Raw genomic sequence first — 19,747 nt, forward strand, 5'->3', positions numbered from 1 at the left:
AGAGAAATGCAAATCAAAACCACCCTGAGATATTACCTAACCCCAGTAAGATTAGCCCACATCACAAAGTCCCAAAGTTGATCAAAACAGCATGGTACTGGCACAAAAACAGAGAAGTAGATGTCTGGAACAGAATAGAGAACCAAGAGATGAATCCAGCTAATTACTGTTATTTAATCTTTGACAAACCAATTAAAAACATTCAGTGGGGAAAAGATTCCCTATTTACCAAATGGTGCTGGGTGAACTGGCTGGCAACCTGTAGAAGACTGAAACTGGACCCACACCTCTCACCATTAACCAAGATAGACTCTCACTGGATTAAAGATTTAAACCTAAGACATGAAACTATAAAAATACTAGAAGAGAGTGCAGGGAAAACCCTTGAAGAAATTGGGTTGGGCAAGTTTTTTATGAGAAGGACCCCCCGGGCAATTGAAGCTGCTTCAAAAATACACTACTGGGACCTGATCAAACTAAAAAGCTTCTGCACAGCCAAGAACACAGTAAGTAAAGCAAGCAAACAGCCCTCAGAATGGGAGGAGATATTTGCAGGTTATGTCTCCGACAAAGGTTTAATAACCAGAATCCACAGAGAACTCAAATGCATTAGCAAGAAAAGAAAAAGGGATCCTATCGCAGGCTGGGACTTGAAGAGAAACTTCTCTGAAGAAGACAGGCGCACGGCCTTCAGACATATGAAAAAATGCTCATCATCTTTAATCATCAGAGAAATGCAAACCAAAACTACTTTGAGATATCATCTAACTCCAGTGAGACTAGCCTATATCATAAAATCCCAAGACCAGAGACGTTGGCGTGGATGTGGAGAAAAGGGAACACTTTTGCACTGCTGGTGGGAATTCAAATCAATACATTCCTTTTGGAAAGAGATATGGAGAACACTTAGAGATCTAAAAATAGATCTGCCGTTCAATCCTATAATCCCTCTACTGGGCATATACCCAGAAGACCAAAAATCACACCATAACAAAGATATTTGTATCAGAATATTTATTGCAGCCCTATTCATAATTGCTAAGTTATGGAAAAAGCCCAAGTGCCCATCGATCCACGAATGGATTAATAAATTGTGGTATATGTACACCATGGAATATTATGCAGCCTTAAAAAAGATGGAGACTTTACCTCTTTCATGTTTACATGGATGGAGCTGGAACATATTCTTCTTAGTAAAGTGTCTCAAGAATGGAAGAAAAAATACCCAATGTACTCACCCTTATTATGAAACTAATGTAGGACCACCACGTGAAAGCTATAACCCAGTTACAACCTAAGAATAGGGAGAAGGGGGAAAGGGAGGGGAGGGAGGGGGGAGGTAGGTAGACGGAGGAGGATTAATGGGATTACACCTGCGGTGCATCTTACAAGGGTATATGTGAATCCTAGTAAATGTGGAATGTAAAGGTCTTAGCAAAATAACTAAGAAAATGCTACGAAAGCTATGTTAACTAGTGTGATGAAAATGTGTCAAACGATCTATGAACCAAGTGTATGGTGCCCCATGATCATACTAATGTACACAGCTATGATTTAATTAAAAAACAAACAAACAAAAAAAAAAACAAAGTCCCAAAGTTGCAGATGAACACTTTTACACTGTTGGTGGGACTGCAAACTAATACAGCCTCTCTGGAAAGAAGTATGGAGAGTCCTCGTGTAGAATTTTTTTTAATTACTTGCATGGTTTCAAAACTATTAAGAGCATAAATATCATACCACAAATAAGTAAGGTGATGGTTATGTTAACCAGTTTGATGTAAGCATTCCACATTATATATCAAATCAGTACATTGTACCCCATAAACATATTAATGTACAGTTATGATTTAATATCAAATCACTGTGCTACATGTTTCTTTGTAGTGAACCAGATTTGGCCTCAGTCATCGTTACCTGAGTTCAGTGAAAATAGTACTTTTCCTGGTGTGCCCAGGTTTTAAAGTACTGAAGCGTAACATTGAATTTGAACTGTTTAGAAACACTGTGGACTCCCTGGCTCCATTTCTGGTTTGATTTTTAATAGCAAAAGGCTATTTTTTTATTAAAAGATCAGGTAACTAGGTTCAACCAGAAGGGTCATTAAGTGAACCCCTTTGGCTGAGAAATGGGGCTCCAGGTTTGCTGGACAAGTCACCACTGGAATGTGGTCAACAAAGCCAGTCAATGAAGACCTGAGTCCCACGTAGAGGAGGTGGGAGGTGACGAAACTAAGGTGCTTCTGTTCGTCCCCTCCCACCTCATTCATCAGTAAAGAGGTGCTGAGCACTGCTATTGCAAAGGACCAGCAATGCAGAGGTCAGAGACGTCTCACTTAACATCTTGCAAGGGAGCAAGCCTTTAGCGTTGCCCCCTTATAGGGAGATAAAGGAACATTCCCAGCTGAACTACCAGGGGAAGAGTTTGGAAATAAAACATGAAGAGTTGTGAAATTGCTGGTTATGACTGTTCCTCGCCCCCTTGGTTTTCAGGTTGTTAGAGTGAAAGGACCAATTCCAGAGCTTTCCCCTCTGCCGTCACACATGTTGTCACTTCTCTAGTATCTGCATTTTTAATTTGGGCCTTAAGTGTTACGAGGGAGGGCTGAGAAGTCAGCTGTGATCCCAGCTGGCTGACAAGGGCTTCCACTCAGTCAGCGGCATTGACTCAGGCAGATGGAGGGACTGAAAAAAACAGAGGGTTCTTGCCTTCATGGGGGCATCTATGTTCTGAGGAACAAATCACCTCGTCTAACAGTTTTCTTACAGAACAAGAGAGTTTGAACTACACTGCTTAAAGACATATCAAGCCCAGATACACATACTTTGAATAATTACGATTCAACTGAACACGATTCTAGAAAAGGAAATTGATCTCTTTAAGAAAAACTTCAGAAAATGTTCAGTTACCCAGAGGCCAATAGAAGGTCCCTTTTGCAAGGAAGAAGGCACTGAGGGGAGTGGAGAGTGATAGTCTTTGGAAACCATGGGGTGGGCTCGCCTGTGTCCAGGAGTGGACTCTGAGTGCTATACATGGGGACACAGCCAATTCCTGGAGGAAAACCCAACTCAAAAGACCTCAAGCAGAAAAGAAAGTGGTCTGAGACTCACATGACATGATGGTCTAGGACAGTAAGGCTCAGACAGACTGCTTCCTGGGGCTCCAATGCTGTCTTCAAGGTCTTTCTCCCTCTCTGTTTCTTGGCTCTGCCTTATTTCTCACACAGCGGGAAGTGGAAGCCCGAATGACACTTTCCAAGCTCCCACCTCTCAGGGCAGGAGAACCCGCGTTAGCACCAAACGCCCAGAGTCTCTTTAAACAGCTCTGGGAGGACGCTGCCTGACTGACTCACCTGGGACTAATGATGGCTGTCAGGGGCTAGGAGTCTTCTGATTGGCCAAGGCTGAACGTGGAGGTCAGCACCTGTTAAGGGTGGGGGTGGATTTTTGTCATCAAAAAAGTGTTGGGTGTTAATCTCCAGAGCAAAAGATGCTAGCAAACTGTGGGACTTTTAGTGTTGGCTTCCCAGGCCAGCAACGGGGGGTGCCTTTCCCCCTGTGGGGTGTCCTGGATCAGGGCTGGGGGATGTATCTTGGCAGGCTCTCTACTCGGTAAGGGGTGCGCTAGAGGCCAAGAAAGGGTCCTACTGGTGAGGAAGAGGACACCAAGGGGAGTGGGGGGTGAGGCTTGGAAAGGAATACAAGGTATACAATGACCCAATACAGTCTAATCTCCTGAATGAGGAGACTAAGTTCTAATGGGGCTTCAGGGACTTACTTAGGGCCAGACTGAATGTGGCGTGGGTCTTTGGAATCAAGTTCAGAGCTTTTTCCAAAACATGCAGGCAGCCTTCGACAGGGACTGCGCGCCTATCTGCCTTCTACCAATACTCACAGAATGATGCTAGCATGATTTTCCACGGGAATCCATCCTCCACCTCATGTTACAATAAGTCTATAGCAGCAACCTATGTGGAATGGGTCTCCTTTTTGTGACATCTGAATGACTTTCATGCAGTGCTTGTGGGTGGCCAATGCTGCCATTGTTCAAAACATTCCTCACTGGTCAGAGAGCCACCGTATTTCCCAGTAAAAAAGAACTGGTCTATCAGTTTACAGCAGTGATTTTCAACTGGTATGCTGCAAAAATTTTTAAAGATCTTAAGTTAAATTATTTTCAAAACAAGTTCAAGGCAGAGTAAGTATATTCTTTTACTTTTTTTTTTTGATCAACATAACTTAAGTGTGCCACAGAAGTTTAAGTGTAGGTTGAAGTGTGTTGTCAGTTAAAAAAGGTTGAAAAACACTGGTTTAGGTTTATGCTTCATTTTTAATTAAAAATGGCATCGTAAGCTTGATCACTCCCCTCAATCATCATATTTTTAGCTGTTCCCTAAACTTAATCCATCCTCAGAGGCCGAAACTTTACAAACACTGAGTATATTCAAACACATGAGTTGCATGCTCTGAAGGCACATCTAAAGATATTCCAGAAAGTGCAATAGCAACAGCCCTTCCAAAGAGAACACTCTAGAAAGAAAACCCTCATAAGGACAGTACAATAATAATCCTAATAAAAATAATGCTGTATGTGTTGAGTATGCTTTGTCCAACTTAATCCTCAGAAGAATCCTACGAAGTAGGACAAAGGCCTATTTGTTTAAACATCAATCACGTGGTCGCATAGGCAAAATGCCCATATATCACAAAGAGCAGAAGTCACTCCCTGAAACTCACCCTGTGCCTGCCTGTGAGGGCTGCCATCTCCTCAGAGGGCTGGTCTGATGGGGATCTGGGCCAATTTGGTGTTTCCACACATTTCCAAGCCCGATAGTGGCTTATCATTCCCATATCATTCTGAGTTCTAGTCCATGTTAAGCAGATGCAGAGTGTGTACAATGGAAATAAGTACATTCCAACTCAACTAAGCCCACCTCAATGGCTCCAAACTGACTTTACTGCACCCATCGAAAACAGAACACAGGAAACCAGATTTTAAACTTTTGATTCTTTTTTTTCTCCCATTAGGATTAGTGTAAGGAAGGAAGATTTAATCCACAAATTTATTCTTTTTATATATATATATATATATTTTTTTTTTTTTTTGGTTTTTTTGGCCAGGGCTGGGTTTGAACCCGCCACCTCTGGCATATGGGACCGGTGCCCTACTCCTTGAGCCACAGGTGCCGCCCCACAAACTTATTCTTAAGTAGCAATTTTAAGGATCCAAAGTTTGATACTAGATAGCACTGTATATTATTTAAAAACCCATGTTTCTTGAAAACCACCTCAGTCTGATCAGCTCCTTATTTTCAGCCCCTCCTTCATAGCAGCAGGATCACAGGATGCAGCAGCCAGGTGAGGACTGCTATAACCAAGAGGAAGCCCAATAGCCCTCCCCAAACACAGTACTCTGAGTCATGACTGCCAGGACTTCTCCCGTGACCATGGGCTTGAAACCATTCCACTATTTCTTGGAGGTCATATGGCTGCGCCTCATAACCTAGCTCCTTCCTGGCTTTCTCTAAGCTAAAGTAATGTGTGACACCAGTTTTATAGACTTCAGTGCAGGTGAGAAAGGGCTGGAAGTTGCAGAGTGGACTCAAAATGAAGTGGACCATCTCTGTTAGGAAAGCAAAGCAGTAGACAAGGCCCAAGGGCAGGCGGGTGGATGGGAATGTGTAGCCTAAGCCCTCAACTAAAGGCTGGAAGAACTCAAAGTTGTTCACTGGTCTGCCGTCTGAGATGAAATAGGGCTGCCCAGAGGCAACATGGCCCTTGTCAGCTTTCAGGGCCTCTGAGGCCAGAATGTGAGCCTGCACCAGGTTATCTACATGGACAAACTCGACCAGGCTCCTGGGATCCCCGTACACAAACTTGAACAGGCCCCTCTCAATGTAGCTCACTATCCTGGGAAGGTGCCTTTGTTCTCCCGGCCCATAGATGCCGGCCGGCCTCAGAGCACAGGTTCTCAAGACATCCTCGCCTCTTTCCAGGGCTGTGCCATTTGCCTCCAGCACCTTCTTCTCTGCAATGGATTTGGTCCGAGAGTAGTGGTCAGGGTGGAGATGAAGAGGCAGGTAAGGCAGAGATTCATCCCCATTTCTGATAACTTGACCTCCGAAGATGACGTTGAAAGTGCTGGTGTAAACTAACCTGGGCACCCCCCTCCTCTGGCAAGCCTGGAGGACATTGTCCGTGCCCCTGACATTGACTTCCTCGATCAATATTCGATTGAGCTGCTCCCGTCCTGACATACCATAAGAGGCAACATGGAACACACAAGTGACATTCCCATCCTGGAAGGCTTTCTCTATGTCAGAGAGATGGCGGATGTCACCACGTACAAACTTGATACCTTCTGGAATGGTTTGAGCAGGGCTGCTGATGTCGAACAGAACCACGTGGAATCCCTTCTGGTTCATAGCACAGCCTAGTCTGAAATGAGAAAGAGGAACAGTCAGATCGAGTCACTCTTAAGCCAAACCTGGAAGTGTATGACATAATTTACCAATCAAGATGGGGCTCATCCTGAGTCCCTCACTTTACATGATGATTGGTGCAAACCTTACTCATTCAGATTCTCAAACAGGAGAATCCTCTTGTCTGCTTCAGGAACAACAAGAGAGGCTTTATCTTTGAAGAATGGTAGCGTCCATAATACATATTACATTGTCCCCCTTTGTTGTAGTATCCACTATCCATTTTTTGAATATCTGCAAATGCACATAATAACATAATTATGAAAGAGTACCTATTACTTTAAATTGCTTTTAGTGGTGTGAATAATCACTTCTCCCCAAGTTAATGGCTTTATAAAGAGTTTTTCTTAAAGTGGAATATATCTATAGTTCTCAATTTCAATGTCTGAGCAATGAGGCAACACAGTTCATTTCTGGTTTTACATCACACAGACAAGTAAAAGTTCGCATTGTGTTAGTGTCAGAGTTGAAAGCTATACATTTTTGGGCAACGACTAGTAAAAATAATTCCCTGGGCATACTTTGTAGATGCACTGACCGGAAACCAAAATAGCCACCTCCTCCTGTAATGAGGACAGTTTCTTTTGAGGATCTTTGGGAGTCCATAAGTACAGGTGACAGGTGACTGAACCTGTAATAGAGAGGGATGCAGCACTGTTACTGATCCAAATACAAACATCATCTTCCTTTACTTTGAGTTTATACAAGCAAAAGGTCAATATGCTCCACTAGAATGAGGAGCTACGGCCTGGGTCTAGTCACAGCTATATGATGTTAGCCACCCCTCTTCACTTCTTGGCTTCAAATTTCTTCCCATGTAATATGGAGACAAGTGATACCTTTTTGCCTACCTGACAAGGTCAATGAGAAGGTTCAATGAGATAATGTGCCTGGGAGTTACTTGAAAACCACCACTTTTCAAAGGTAAGGCATTATTATTATTTTTTTTTTTGTAGAGACAGAGTCTCACTGTACTGCCCTCAGGTAAAGTGCCATGACGTCACACTGCTCACAGCAACCTCTAACTCTTGGGCTTAGGCGATTCTCTTGCCTCAGCCTCCGGAGCAGCTGGGACTACAGGCATCCGCCACAATGCCTGGCTATTTTTTTGTTGCAGTTTGGCCGGGGCTGGGTGTGAACCTGCCACCCTCGGCATATGGGGCCAGCGCCCTACTCACTGAGCCACAGGCGCTGCCCAGAGGTAAGGCATTATTATTAACTCTTGGAAAAATTTAGAGACTTTTTGAAAAAAAAAAAAATCATTCAAATTTGGGAGGAAGAAGCATTTTCTCCCATACAGCACAAAATCAAAGAACTCTAAAGGAAGCTTCCAACATCTTTTGTTTAAAATAGCACAGTGCTGAGTAGTTCAATTCTGTTTTATTAAAAAAAAAAAAGGGAAATCAACTCCTTTATGTCACAACCCACGCCTTCTACCAAATCTGACGAGGACGTCAGGTGCAGTGTTCAGTACGTTTGGGGGCTCCTGCTTCTCTCTCCCTTCTCATCTATGTCCCCCACCAAATTCCTCTCAAGAACCCAAGAACTCCTTCTCTCCAAAATAAAACAAGCAGAGTGGGCTACCAAATTCCTTCTGTGTAAGAGGAGAGAAGTAGAACAGGAGGCATGCAGGGTCCCAAAGGCACTGGGAACACACACCCACATATGTCAACAGACACCCAGAGATGTAGTTAGGCGAGGAGACTGCAAACAACCAAGAGCCCTACTGGTGTCCCCTCTCAGCAGGGCACCCACAACTTTAGCAATCACAGTGTGTTAAGTGGACTTCAGTGAGGAGTCAGGTGGGGAGTGGGAGGGGCCAGGCGGGGAGTGGGAGGAGTCAGGTTGGGGGATGGGAGCAGCAGAGCTTAGGAGCAGTTGTGAAGTCAGCGCACTGAACAAGGAAAGAAAAATGTGACTGGTTAGTGGAAGATGGGGAGGGGAACAGGAACACATGCTTGAGACGTCTTGCCTCTATCCCTAAATGGTTATGTGATCTTGGCTAAGACACTTCACTTCTCTAGCATTCACTTTTCTCTTCTGTCAAGTTGTATGCTGTGTTGTGTTATAGGAACGCCAAGGTTTCTAAAAAAGCAGCTCAATCCTGCAACCCCATTGCTGGGCAAAAAGAAAAAGCAGCTCAGTACAGTAGAAGTAAGAAGGACAAACATTTCCATAGTGCTTACTACCTGGGCCAGGCCGCATGCTAAGTATACATTAGCTATGTAATCATTTTAATCTTAGTAGGAAAGTATTATCAGTATCTTGTTTTTCAACTGAGAAAAATGAGGCAGAGAGAGAGTAACTCCCCCACTCTTACCCAGACTCCCACGCAACGGAAGTTTGGACCCAGGAGTCTACGCACTCAACCACGGCCTTGAACGGAACCCACTGGAGCTGTGTGACCTGGGACCAGTCATTCACTCTGAGCCCGTTGCTTCATCGACAAAGTGGAGCTAATAAGCTCATAGGCTTATAAAGATTGAATGGGACAATGCATGAAACAAGCCAAATAAAACGTCTGACAGTGTGAGTGTGTCACTTCTCTAATTGCCTTTTCTTCAAGATTTAAAGTTTGGGGATTTGATTGTCCTATGACAGTCCCACTTGCCATGATCGGCTCTCTCAAAAGGCCAGGGTTACAAGGAGTTTGACAAGTTCTGCTGGATACCTGGGCAAGTGTATCAGATTGCCAGTGCAGGTAATCAGATCATCCAGACAGAATCGGTTGGTTGAAACTGAAGGTAAGGTTCAGCAAGTGACTGTCTTAGTGGCCTGGGGGTATGCGGAAGAGAAGAATGAGAAATATTCGAATGATTGAGCAAATCAGAGTGGAGGTTCCAAAGGTCCCGCTAAACAATTGCCACAGTTGTGTGTAGGAGAAAATGCACAAAGCATGAACGCACTTGTCGGCCTTCAAGGTACCCGGTGGGGACCTGTGACTCTATTGTTTTCTGGCTGCAGGACTCTCCCATTTGGATTTGAAGAAGCCATAAAACCAACTGTAGTGGATTCTGTTGTTAATGTAAACACATGACCTCAGAAATGCTACTTCCTAGAATGACAGACATCAATTCCCAAAACGTCAATCCAGACTTCCCACCTTCACCTCCATGACCTAGTCATTAGCACTTCCTGCCCTCCCTCAGTGTGACATGCCATGTCACCATGTCCTTGCCTGGCTGCATCTCTCTCAATATTTAGGTTCCTTCATGTCACTTATAGAGAGGGTCCTCTGATCACCCTAACAAAGCCTCCAAAGCCTTGATGCTGCTCTATTTTCCTCATGTTACATAACACACCCCCAAAATATTTACATTTTTACTATTGATCTCCTCCCCACAGAATTTAAGTTCCATGAGAACTGAGGCCTTCGGGCTTCTGGGGTGTCCCTACCAGAACCTGGAACACAGTAGATGCTCGATAAACATTTGTTGAATTTACAGATGATTCTGAACTCTGCAAAATATATCCAATTTCAGTAAAATTGTGACGGGCACAAATTATGCAGGGCCCCACAATGTCTAAGAGTCACTGCTATGCACGACGATTTAGTGCTGCCCTTTTAACTTAACATGTTCCCTGTCTCCTCAAAAGTGTTGGGTTATGGAACAAAAAAGATACAAAGCTAGATGAGATAGAGCTCCTGAGTTCTGGAGCTTAAAACAGAGGAGAGAGGCTTCTGCAAATATCTAAAGGACAAAGCAAAGAAGGTGAGAACAAGATTACAGTTATAATGTTGGTGTAGACCAGTGGCTCTCAACCTGTGGGTCGCGACCCACAGGAACTGTATAAGGGCCACGGCATCAGGAAGGCTGAGCAGCACTGGTGTAGACACAGTGCTGTGGGAACACTGAGGTGGGGGTGGGAGACTGACTCTGGCAGGGCAGATCAGGAGACTTCATGGAACAGTGAGCTTTAGAACTACAAGGACCAGGGGAGGATCCAGGGAGGTTGAGAAAAGGGTTATTACAGGCTGAGGGCGAATGATAAATAAATGGACCAGCAGCAGAGAAGGCTGTTGGGCAACCAACATGGCCAGTCTGCTGTGGCTAATGTGCCTGTTGCTTTAGGGTAGAAAAGATAGCCTGGGGTTGGCTTGGAGAGAGACAGCCTTTCCTCCCCTTCTAGGGAGTCTGAACTTCATTCTGTAGACAATAGAAAGGCTTTGTAGGTTTTTTTTTTTTTTTATTGTTGGGGATTCATTGAGGGTACAATAAGCCAGGTTACACTGATTGCAATTGTTAGGCAAAGTCCCTCTTGCAAACTGGCAGGATCACCTTGGTCTTTGTGAAAGAGCAGCTTCCTCTGGAGGAGGGAGGGCCCCGAAACAGGCCAAGGGCCGGGGAAGGGTACATGAAGATCTAGAGTAGAAGATTATCCATCAGGACGTAATGCCAGTGTACTCAGCTGAAAACAGCATGAGGGTTGGCGAGCCTCCAAATGAGGTAGCAGCAGGCAGCGTCCAGCTGAAGTTGGAGGAAGGCAAAATCACTCACTGAAACATCAGGTTCTGGAAATGCTCCACCTGGTTAGTGAAATTTCCATTAATGGGAGGCCAGATAACAGAATTTAAGCTGTTCTTTGTATCTCTACAAGAATTCCACTGTAAGGGATTCAGAAAATGGACAAGGCCTCCAAGAGCCCAATTAAAAAATTCCAACAGAAATACTCTAATTATTCTGTTTTTAAAATTACACATTCCAGTCTAGTCACAAGACCACCGGACAATCACGGCTCAGGAGACATGAAATCAAGTCAGGAATGTACAGTTTCAGATTATTAATTCTTGAGAAACCTGCCAGGCCTACTGATGCTACTCACGACCTTCTACCTAGTTCCCGAATGATCTGAGGGAAGAACTTGTAAAACCAACCTGATCAGGAGGGGCAGATGAGAAAAGTAAGGAAAAATTAGTAATTTGACAAGACCAACAGCAATGACAAGAAGCCTGTCCGGCAGGTCAGGAAGACTTTCACAGTTACCAGCCATTCACGTTACTGCCAGGGAGCCACCTCCTTCCTTCTTCATCCCTGACATCAATAAGCATACAAAAATCTCAGCAAACACATTTCATGGAAACCCCCAGGAAAATTTCATGTACCCTAAAGCAGAAGGGAGAAAACAGTATATACAGTTTTTCTTCTACCCGCTGCCCAATTTTTATATACTGCATGGCTCCTATCTTATTAGTTTCCATCTGATTCTTTCTAGGGTGGGGCTCTCAGACCTTCTTTGGCAATTGCTTGGAACCTCTTCCAAGATGTGGTTTTGTTCAGTAATTGCTTTCCTCTGGTCGGGAGGGGTTATATCTGACCTAAGCAGTCATTTTAGCAGACACAGGTTAAAGTTAAGCACATGATCAAGAAAAAGGAATGTTAATTACAAACAGGAAAAAAAAATGAAATTTAAAATCTGCCTGACCTCTTGATAATACTGAGGTAAAGTGAGGGTAATAAAGTTGACATCTCAATGGGAAGTTATGAGAAAAAACTAATAAAAGATGACTGGAGTGCTTTAGATTTACAAAGGCCTAATTATACGCTAAGGATCAGAAAAAAAGAGCCTGAGATTATGTACACAGCTTTTTCATGCCTGTGAGTTCAAGATTATGATGCTGCTAGCCCTCTGGAATGCAATATAGAAATCTAGGTGCCTTTAGCATTTCACCAACAGAAAGTATGCAACAGAGAGAATTAAAGGCTGTTTCCACAAAAAATTACTGTTTAAGAAAGATAGAATTATCTCCAAGGAGTATAATCTATTTTACCCAGTTATAAATTGCTGCACAAGTAATGATGAACAAAGGTCAAGGTTAACTGTAACCTTAGTACATTGAAATCTGGAAAATACGCGTATGTTGAAGCTACAGGGCTTACGGAATGGTGCTGTTCAAATTTCATGCATGATCTGAAAATTATCTGTGTTTAATATAAAGCAGTCAAAGCAATAAAGATGAAGTAATTAGAGACCATTAGGAGAGGAGCTCTGATACAGATGAAAGGGATGTGTGGTCTAAAACCTAAAGGCCAGAGATGGTGGGGAAAAAAATTAACTCAGGGCATAGCATTAAGTGAAAACTTGGGATACTCAGAGATAGGTATTTGAGGTCACCGTTTGGAGTATAACTCGAAGTGGCAGGACAGCTGTCTTTAATTCAGGACCGACACCTTAGGTGCACCAAACCTTCTCATTCAGCTGTGCTCAAAGTCCTTCTATCCAAGTATTTGTTGCACAAAAGATCCTTGAAATTCTTCACAATGCTGGTGACAAAAGAAATCTGTTTCCCAAACTACCATATAAACTCCATGTCTGCACAGACCAGAAGTATCTGCAGGGAAAGGAATAGCTGGCTGAACGTAGACCCAATAAACCCAAATGGGAGGAATATTTTGAGGGCTCTTCACATGCCTCTTTCTGCCATATCTGCATGGAGTGCTACACTTGCTCTGCTCACTAGGCCAGCAGTTTGCCATTTCAACAAACTGAAGTTGCGTCAGCTGCCACTTATTTAGCATCTACTCTGTGCGAAACATGTGCAATGCTCTGCCAACAAATTATTTCCGCTTGATGCTCCTAACAACTCTCTCAGATGAGGACTAATTTGTTAATCTCATTTTACAGATGAGAAAGCTGTAGGTCTGAGACAGGTGACTAACCCCCAGGTCCCACAGCTACCAAATGGTAAAGCCCAGGTGGAACTGACACAACAGTGGCACTGGGAAGGGTGCAGAGTCCCTTTACATGAGTCCTGTGAGAGCTTTCACAGTTAACACATTCTGCAGCCTCACAGGTGGCCCTTCAGATCCTGGAGGGAAGAGGTCGGCACCTCACCTCCTCCTACGAGGTTAAGATTCCTAGGTTGGAAATCAGAAAATATGGGCCCATACACTGGGCTTTTCCACCAACTCCCTGTACAACCCTGGGCAACTGGCTGGACCTCGCTGATCCAACTTCCTCCTCCCTAAATTGAAAACCACCACCACCAGGGCTACATTTATTATGAACTAGGCATTTTAGAGGTTTGCCATTTCAGCCTCAGGACAGACTTCTGAGGTACTTACTAGCATCATCATCGGCTTCTCAGAAATGAGGAAAATGGCTCAGAGGTTCAGAACTTTGCCCACAAATTATGCAGGTCATACTGGCTGGCCTGGATCCAAGGCCTGAGGCCAGGTCTGTGTCACTTTTAACCATCAGGGACACCGTCTCACACTAAGGTTGGCACAATGCATGTTCTCTTGGGTCATTATCGTATCACCTTCACAATTTCTGCCATACCTGGCACATTTTTTTTTTTTTAACAAGAAATACATTCATCTTAGATGGCAACCTCACACTGCCACTTGAAGTGGGAAACCAGAATCACCCGTCATAAAAGGAGGCGATCCTTTCCCCAAGTGCAAAGGAAACCAAAGATAGGAATCAAGTTTAGCTAGATAACCTGTTGAAAGCTCCGAGCTTGGGGGTTAGTCACTTCGTGTCTCAGAGCTTCAGTTGTCTCATCTGTAAAATGAGATTAACAGACTAAGCCTGATGGCTTTTAAAAAGAAAACAAAATAGGAGAACTGACGTTTGAGGCCTCAGAGACATTCCCAGAAAGCCAAGTTGAGCTGGCTCAGCTCCTTGGAATCAGAAAGACGATTGTTCTTTCCGAAGCCCGGGTCAAGACTACTCAGTACCGTCCCCGCCCAGTCCCCGCGGGCTGTCACCTGCCGCCCTCACTGCTTCCAGACGCGCGCGGCCACAGGGGCGCGTTCCGGGCCGAGGCAGCTCCCAGGGTCCCCGCGGAGCGGCGCCAGCCCTGCCGACCCCGACCCACTCACAGCGACCGCAGATGCGAGCACAGAGCCACTTCCGGTCCTCTCTAGGCAGCTCGGAAGCCTCCCGCGTCTCAATGGTTTGCGGGTTTGCTGTCTACCCTCCTCCGCCCTGGGCCGGCAGGCGCGCTGCGCTAATAGGTGCGCACTTGAATCAACCCATTATTCCCAGCCCCTTGCGGGAACCCTCACAGGTCAAGTCAAGTGCTCTTCCCACTTCCAATTTCTGCTTTTAGGCTCCCACCTCCGCCTTTGTGTACCCAGTCACCAAGTACAATCCCTGATAAATAGGTGCTCACCTTGGTACTGTTGGGTGGGTGGATGATGCACGAGACAACTGAGCATTCATTCTCCTTGTGTCTTTTTAAGTCTCTGTTGTCTCTGAGTTTCCACATCCATGTGTGCCATGTGCTGCATTTTCCAGTGTCCCTGGTTTCCCTTATTTTTCCAGCTCCACTTGTCTGGCCACTGGTCTGGCCACGGGTGATGCCAACATTAACTTTTGTTGCTGGAGGAACTGAGAACTTAAGCGCTGGGTAGAAAAGAAGGATAGCACTGTTGTGCAAAGGTCTTCCTGAGGCCTGCCTAATGTCTCCTGATTACGAGTGTGGTTCATTGGAAAGTTGTGTCCTTCTGGCACACACACACCCATGATTGGAGAAGAGCTCATTTTAATGGCCTAAAGGATGGAGATTTTGACTTTGTATGTTTCCCTTGCTTATAGGATTGGTACAATGGGGACTCAAAGAGGCTCATGTGAATTACATCATTTACTGCTCAGTTTTCACTAAGCACACAAAGTCACAGGACAAACCCTAGTCCTGGGTTATAAAAATAAATGAAGGGCAAGTGGAGAGGCCCTGACATTGGCCTCTCTGATCGGACCCTCTGGCATGCCTGCTTGTCTTGTCCCCTGCTTTGATCCAGCCATAAATCTTAGAGGACCGAGAATGGTTGAACCAAGCAATCTTAAATGACTTTGCTGTGGCTGCTCTGGATACAGAAAGAGCAGAAGAGAAGAGGAAGGGTACCCAGGAGCCCGGCAGACCAGCTATATGCTCTTGAGATGCCCCAGAAAAGGAAGAAAAGACCCTGTGAGGTCGCAGCACAGAGACAGATTTCCTTTGGGGGATCACAGGATCCTCTGAGGGACACCCATGTTTACTGTGTGTTGATAAACGTGAGAAGTGGTGAATTTAAATGTTAAAATTCTTGTGCCACTGGGTACTTTTTAAAAATATAAGCATATATGTTTTAAAGGAAAATTAAAAAGCATTATTACTTCTTAAGCTTCCATTGCAATTCAGTGGAATTTTGTCCAGTTCTGCACACACACAAAAAAATCTAAGACAGAAATGACTAGAGAAATTGACTTCTGTGTGAGTTTCTATGTCAATGCTTGTTTAGTGTTGTCTCTCCTTCCCATAATCTATCCAGACGGTGGGTGCATTTCAGAAAGCTCAGTTTGCTATCTTAATTCCCCACAGGTGTACAACACTTTATCTGTTACAAAGCGCTTTCATACGTATTAGCTCATCAAATTCTTACAGATGTTGATGTTAACGTTCTTTGGGTTTCAAGTAGTAGAGAATAGCTCTAGCTAATGTAAGTGAGAAAGGGACAAATTTTAGAATCTGAAGAAGAGTCGAACAACTGTACGTATTTATGATCAGAAGAGCTAGCTTCTATACTAGTAAGCCCTGAAATCTCAATGCTATAGTGCAACAAAAGCATTTTTCTCACTCTGATCACACTCCAATTCAGTCTGCAGGGAAGGGGCAAGTGGTCTGCCCTACACATTCATGAGACCTGCTTTAGTGACTGGCATATCTTCACTGCCTGTGACAGTGTCTGGCATAGAGAGAGAATTCTTTTTGCAATTGTTAAATGACTGAGCAAGTGAATAAATGGCACGTTTTTGGTCTTCCCCTGTTCCGAACCCGAGGCTTGCAGATGAGACCTTCTTTTGGGCAGCGTGGATTAGAAGTTACCCTCTCTATAGTCGGCTATGGAAAGAGGGGGTACAAGAACAATGCTTAATGACTCACTGTTATAAACTGGGGCAGTTTCTAAGGAAAGGAAATAATTGTGAGTTTGACAAACACACTAAAACTTTTCTATCCCAAAGTGTGCATCAGTAACATCAACATCTCCTGGAAGCATGTTAGAAACATTGGGTCTTAGGTCCTACTCTGCATTTTAGCAAAATCCCTGGGGAATTCCCGAGTACAGCAGAGGCTGAGAAGCACTGCCCTATGAGTGCTATGACCTCATAGTAGTACCATGACTCTCTGATGTGGGTAAGAGAGTTATTTTAATAGTCCCACGCTACACCTGGACAGAGCTGGATTAAAAGCCAATGTTTCCGACTCCAAATTCCTCTATACTATATGTTGTTTCTATCATGCAGCTCTGTCTCCTGGGAAAACTTGTTTTCTCTCACTGAGGAAAAAAATATCAAAAGGGGAATAGATAGAAAAAATTGAGCATATTGGGCAGTGCCTGTGGCTCAAAGGAGTAGGGTGCCGGCCCCTTATGCTGGAGGTGGTGGGTTCAAACCCAGCCCTGGCCAAAAACTGCAAAAAAAAAAATTGAGCTACATTTAAATGGTGGTTAATGGCTCCAAGAATTGACTTGTTCTAGGAAAGAAAACAAGCATTTGTAACTTATAGTGCACTTGATAAAATGTTTTTCACCATTACATATTAAAGAACCCTTCAAGTGATATAATGAATGCTTATATTTCATTTATTCAGCAATTAAACATCTTAACTTTCTTTTATAAGCATTTATAGCACTCATTAAAAATTATCACACGAGCTATTTGGGTCAATGGTTTTCTTTTTCTTTTTACAAATGTGTGAAATGTCTCCTTATTATCCATGCCTCTCTTAGCACTGATTAAACTAAGTGTTTAAATAGTGCTGATTAAAGCTACGTGTTATTTTGAGTGTCCTGGCCAAGGGTTCTCACTGTTTAAGGATCAAGCATTTGGAGCTCTTCTAGGACACAAGGAACCCCCTGAGACTGTAAAGCTTATGTTTGTCACTTTTTGTGTGTGTGTGTGTGTGTGTGTGTTTTCAGGAATTGAGGAGTGTAGGTATCAACTATTTAAATCAGGTCTCCTTGGGTTGCAACTCATATAGATAAATCAGAGGTAGGCAGGGTTGGCTTCTATAGCCAGAAGCACAAAACGCGGAGTTTCAAATGACGTCAGAGCTCTGTCTTCTTATCTCTCAGCTCTGGATAGATAAAGATGATTGTAGAAAGTGCCAGATGTGGTTTCCCCCAAAGAGAGGATTTGTAGTACAGACTAAAAGAACATATTCACTATACCAACAAACAAAACCAGTTTGTGTTTTGGGGGAGATTTTTGGTTGTTACTCAAGATATGTCTTTCTCCTCTTCCATAATAATGGTGTTTTACTAGCATATGACTGTCCAGAATAAAAACTCCACTTACCAGCCTCCCCTGTAACTAGATGGGCCCACATGGCTGAGTTTTTACCAATATAACGGGAGTGGAAGTGACGTGAGCAATTTTTACATCACCTATTTAAAAGAAAATCAACTGCTTTCTTTTCTCTCTTTCTATGAACTGGAACTCACTTTTGCTACAACTCAGCCTTGACCCTGTAGATGAGACTAGCACTCCTTGGGAATATTAGAGCAACAAAAGAGAAGGAACCTGGATCCCCGAATGACCTTGTGGAGTGGACCTGGTGGCTGGCAGCTGGTGAGGGGTGGGTATGTCTTAGTCCACTTATGTTGCTAAAGAGGAATACCTGAGTCTGGGTAACTTACAAAGGAGAGAGGTTGACTTAGTTTATGGTTCTTCAGGCTGTGCAAGAAGCATGGTGCTAGCATCAGCTTCTGGTGAGGACCTCAGGCTGCCTCCACTAATGGCAGAGAGGGAAATAGAACTGGCCTATGCAGAGATCATGTGTTGAGGGGTGAAGCAAGAGAGAAGGGAGGGAGGGAGATGCCAGGCTGTTTGAAACAACCAGCTCCTGTGGGAATGAAGAGAGCAAGAATTTCCTCATTCCCTGGAGGATGGCACCAAGTCATTCATGAGTGATTGTCCTTTGGACCCAAACACCTCCCATCAGGAGCACTGGGGATCAAATTTCAATGAGGTTTGGAGGAGGTAAATAACCAAGCCAGAGCAGGGTGAAATGTGTTGTGACTGCCAATGGGTTATTTTTATATATATGTATTTCAACCATCATGAAATATAATGATGGTTGCACAACTCTATGAATTCTAAAGGTCATTCATTTAGATGCTTTCCATGTGTAAATTGTATGATATGTGAGTTATATCTCCATAAAGATGTTATGAAGAAAAGATTACACCTGCAACAATGTCAATGTCATTCTCATCTCAGTATTGTTTGAGTAGGAGAGGCCAGGATAGCCTCTTACCTTGGACATGCCCATGGAAATGTGTCGTGGGCAGCAAAATCAGTGTGGGTAAAAGTTTAGAAGCTACTGCCTTAGAAAAATAAGCATAATGCTCTCACTCCACTATCTCAATACGACAGCTTTGCTCCTGGGATCCTCCTCTGACCTTCATTTCTCTCAGGACAAGGAGGAAAAAAAGTGCAAACCAGGAGGGAAAGTGAGGTTTGAATAATAAGTGGTTTTCAATTAACTGCATTGAAAATTGAGAGTCAACGTGTTTTAATTTTCCCAGTCAAATTACTTCATTTTGTCTCTCCTCTGACTGCTAGGGTAATTTTATGGAGGAATTATTTTAGTCATTCTAATTATGCATGCACCAATATTTAGTGGGTGTTTACATAACCCACAGTATACCTAAATGATTTTGCTCCCTTAGAGACCATGGTAGGTTGACATAATATCAATAGGTGGTGAACAGTATAGAGATGAAGTTCTTTTCATTTCTTCATCCTCAGTTGTAAGGAATGTTCAGGTGGTGTTTCTTGGAAAGCCATATGTATACTGTTCAGACACCTCCGCAAAACTAAAACAGTACTGTGAATGCTGTGGGTTCATTATATGATACTAAAAGCAATTCCAGCACAGATGTTTCATTAGGTATTCAGTTATGTCAGACAAATTGAAATTCACCATTTGTTTAGACTTTCCTTTCTGCAGAGAACCTCTCCTGTGTCATGTGTTTGAATTTCTCTGTCCCTGGAAGTACCGTATATGCCCTTTCCCTATAACCAGCATGCCTCTACTTCACTCTGATCTGTCATCTCTTCCTCTTCGTCCTGCTACTTCATCCTCTTCTATGCCTTTTCCCCCATTTTTTCTTTGGTTCCTTTGTATTTTTCTCCCAGCATGTAATAGAATAAACCCAAGATTCAATCTTCGGCCTTCCTTTTCTTTTCTTTCTTTATAACATCTACAACTTTTCCCTTGAAGAACCTTTCTGTTCTCTTGAGTTTCAACTGTGCACCCTAGGTGAATGACTGACT

At 43.6% G+C, this 19,747-nt stretch overlaps 1 protein-coding gene across 15 annotated transcripts in view; it reads right to left on the bottom strand.

The window, feature by feature from the left end:
• Window positions 1-3,326: 3,326 nt before the first annotated feature.
• Window positions 3,327-19,747, bottom strand: part of SDR42E1 (short chain dehydrogenase/reductase family 42E, member 1) — a 37,775-nt gene continuing 21,354 nt past the window's right edge. For 2 of the 15 annotated variants that reach the window (XM_053609478.1, XM_053609470.1), the window contains 2 exons: window positions 7,020-7,112; window positions 3,462-6,437 (listed from right to left, as the gene is read on the bottom strand). In XM_053609478.1, the coding sequence (XP_053465453.1) occupies window positions 5,324-6,437; window positions 7,020-7,087 (1,182 nt within the window). In that variant the 5' untranslated portion in view covers window positions 7,088-7,112 and the 3' untranslated portion in view covers window positions 3,462-5,323. The other 13 variants (XR_008383694.1, XM_053609520.1, XM_053609507.1 and 10 more) reach the window with 13 other exon arrangements.

This window comes from Nycticebus coucang, chromosome 2 (genome assembly GCF_027406575.1).
Source record: "Nycticebus coucang isolate mNycCou1 chromosome 2, mNycCou1.pri, whole genome shotgun sequence".
Taxonomy (NCBI): Eukaryota; Metazoa; Chordata; class Mammalia; order Primates; family Lorisidae; genus Nycticebus; species Nycticebus coucang.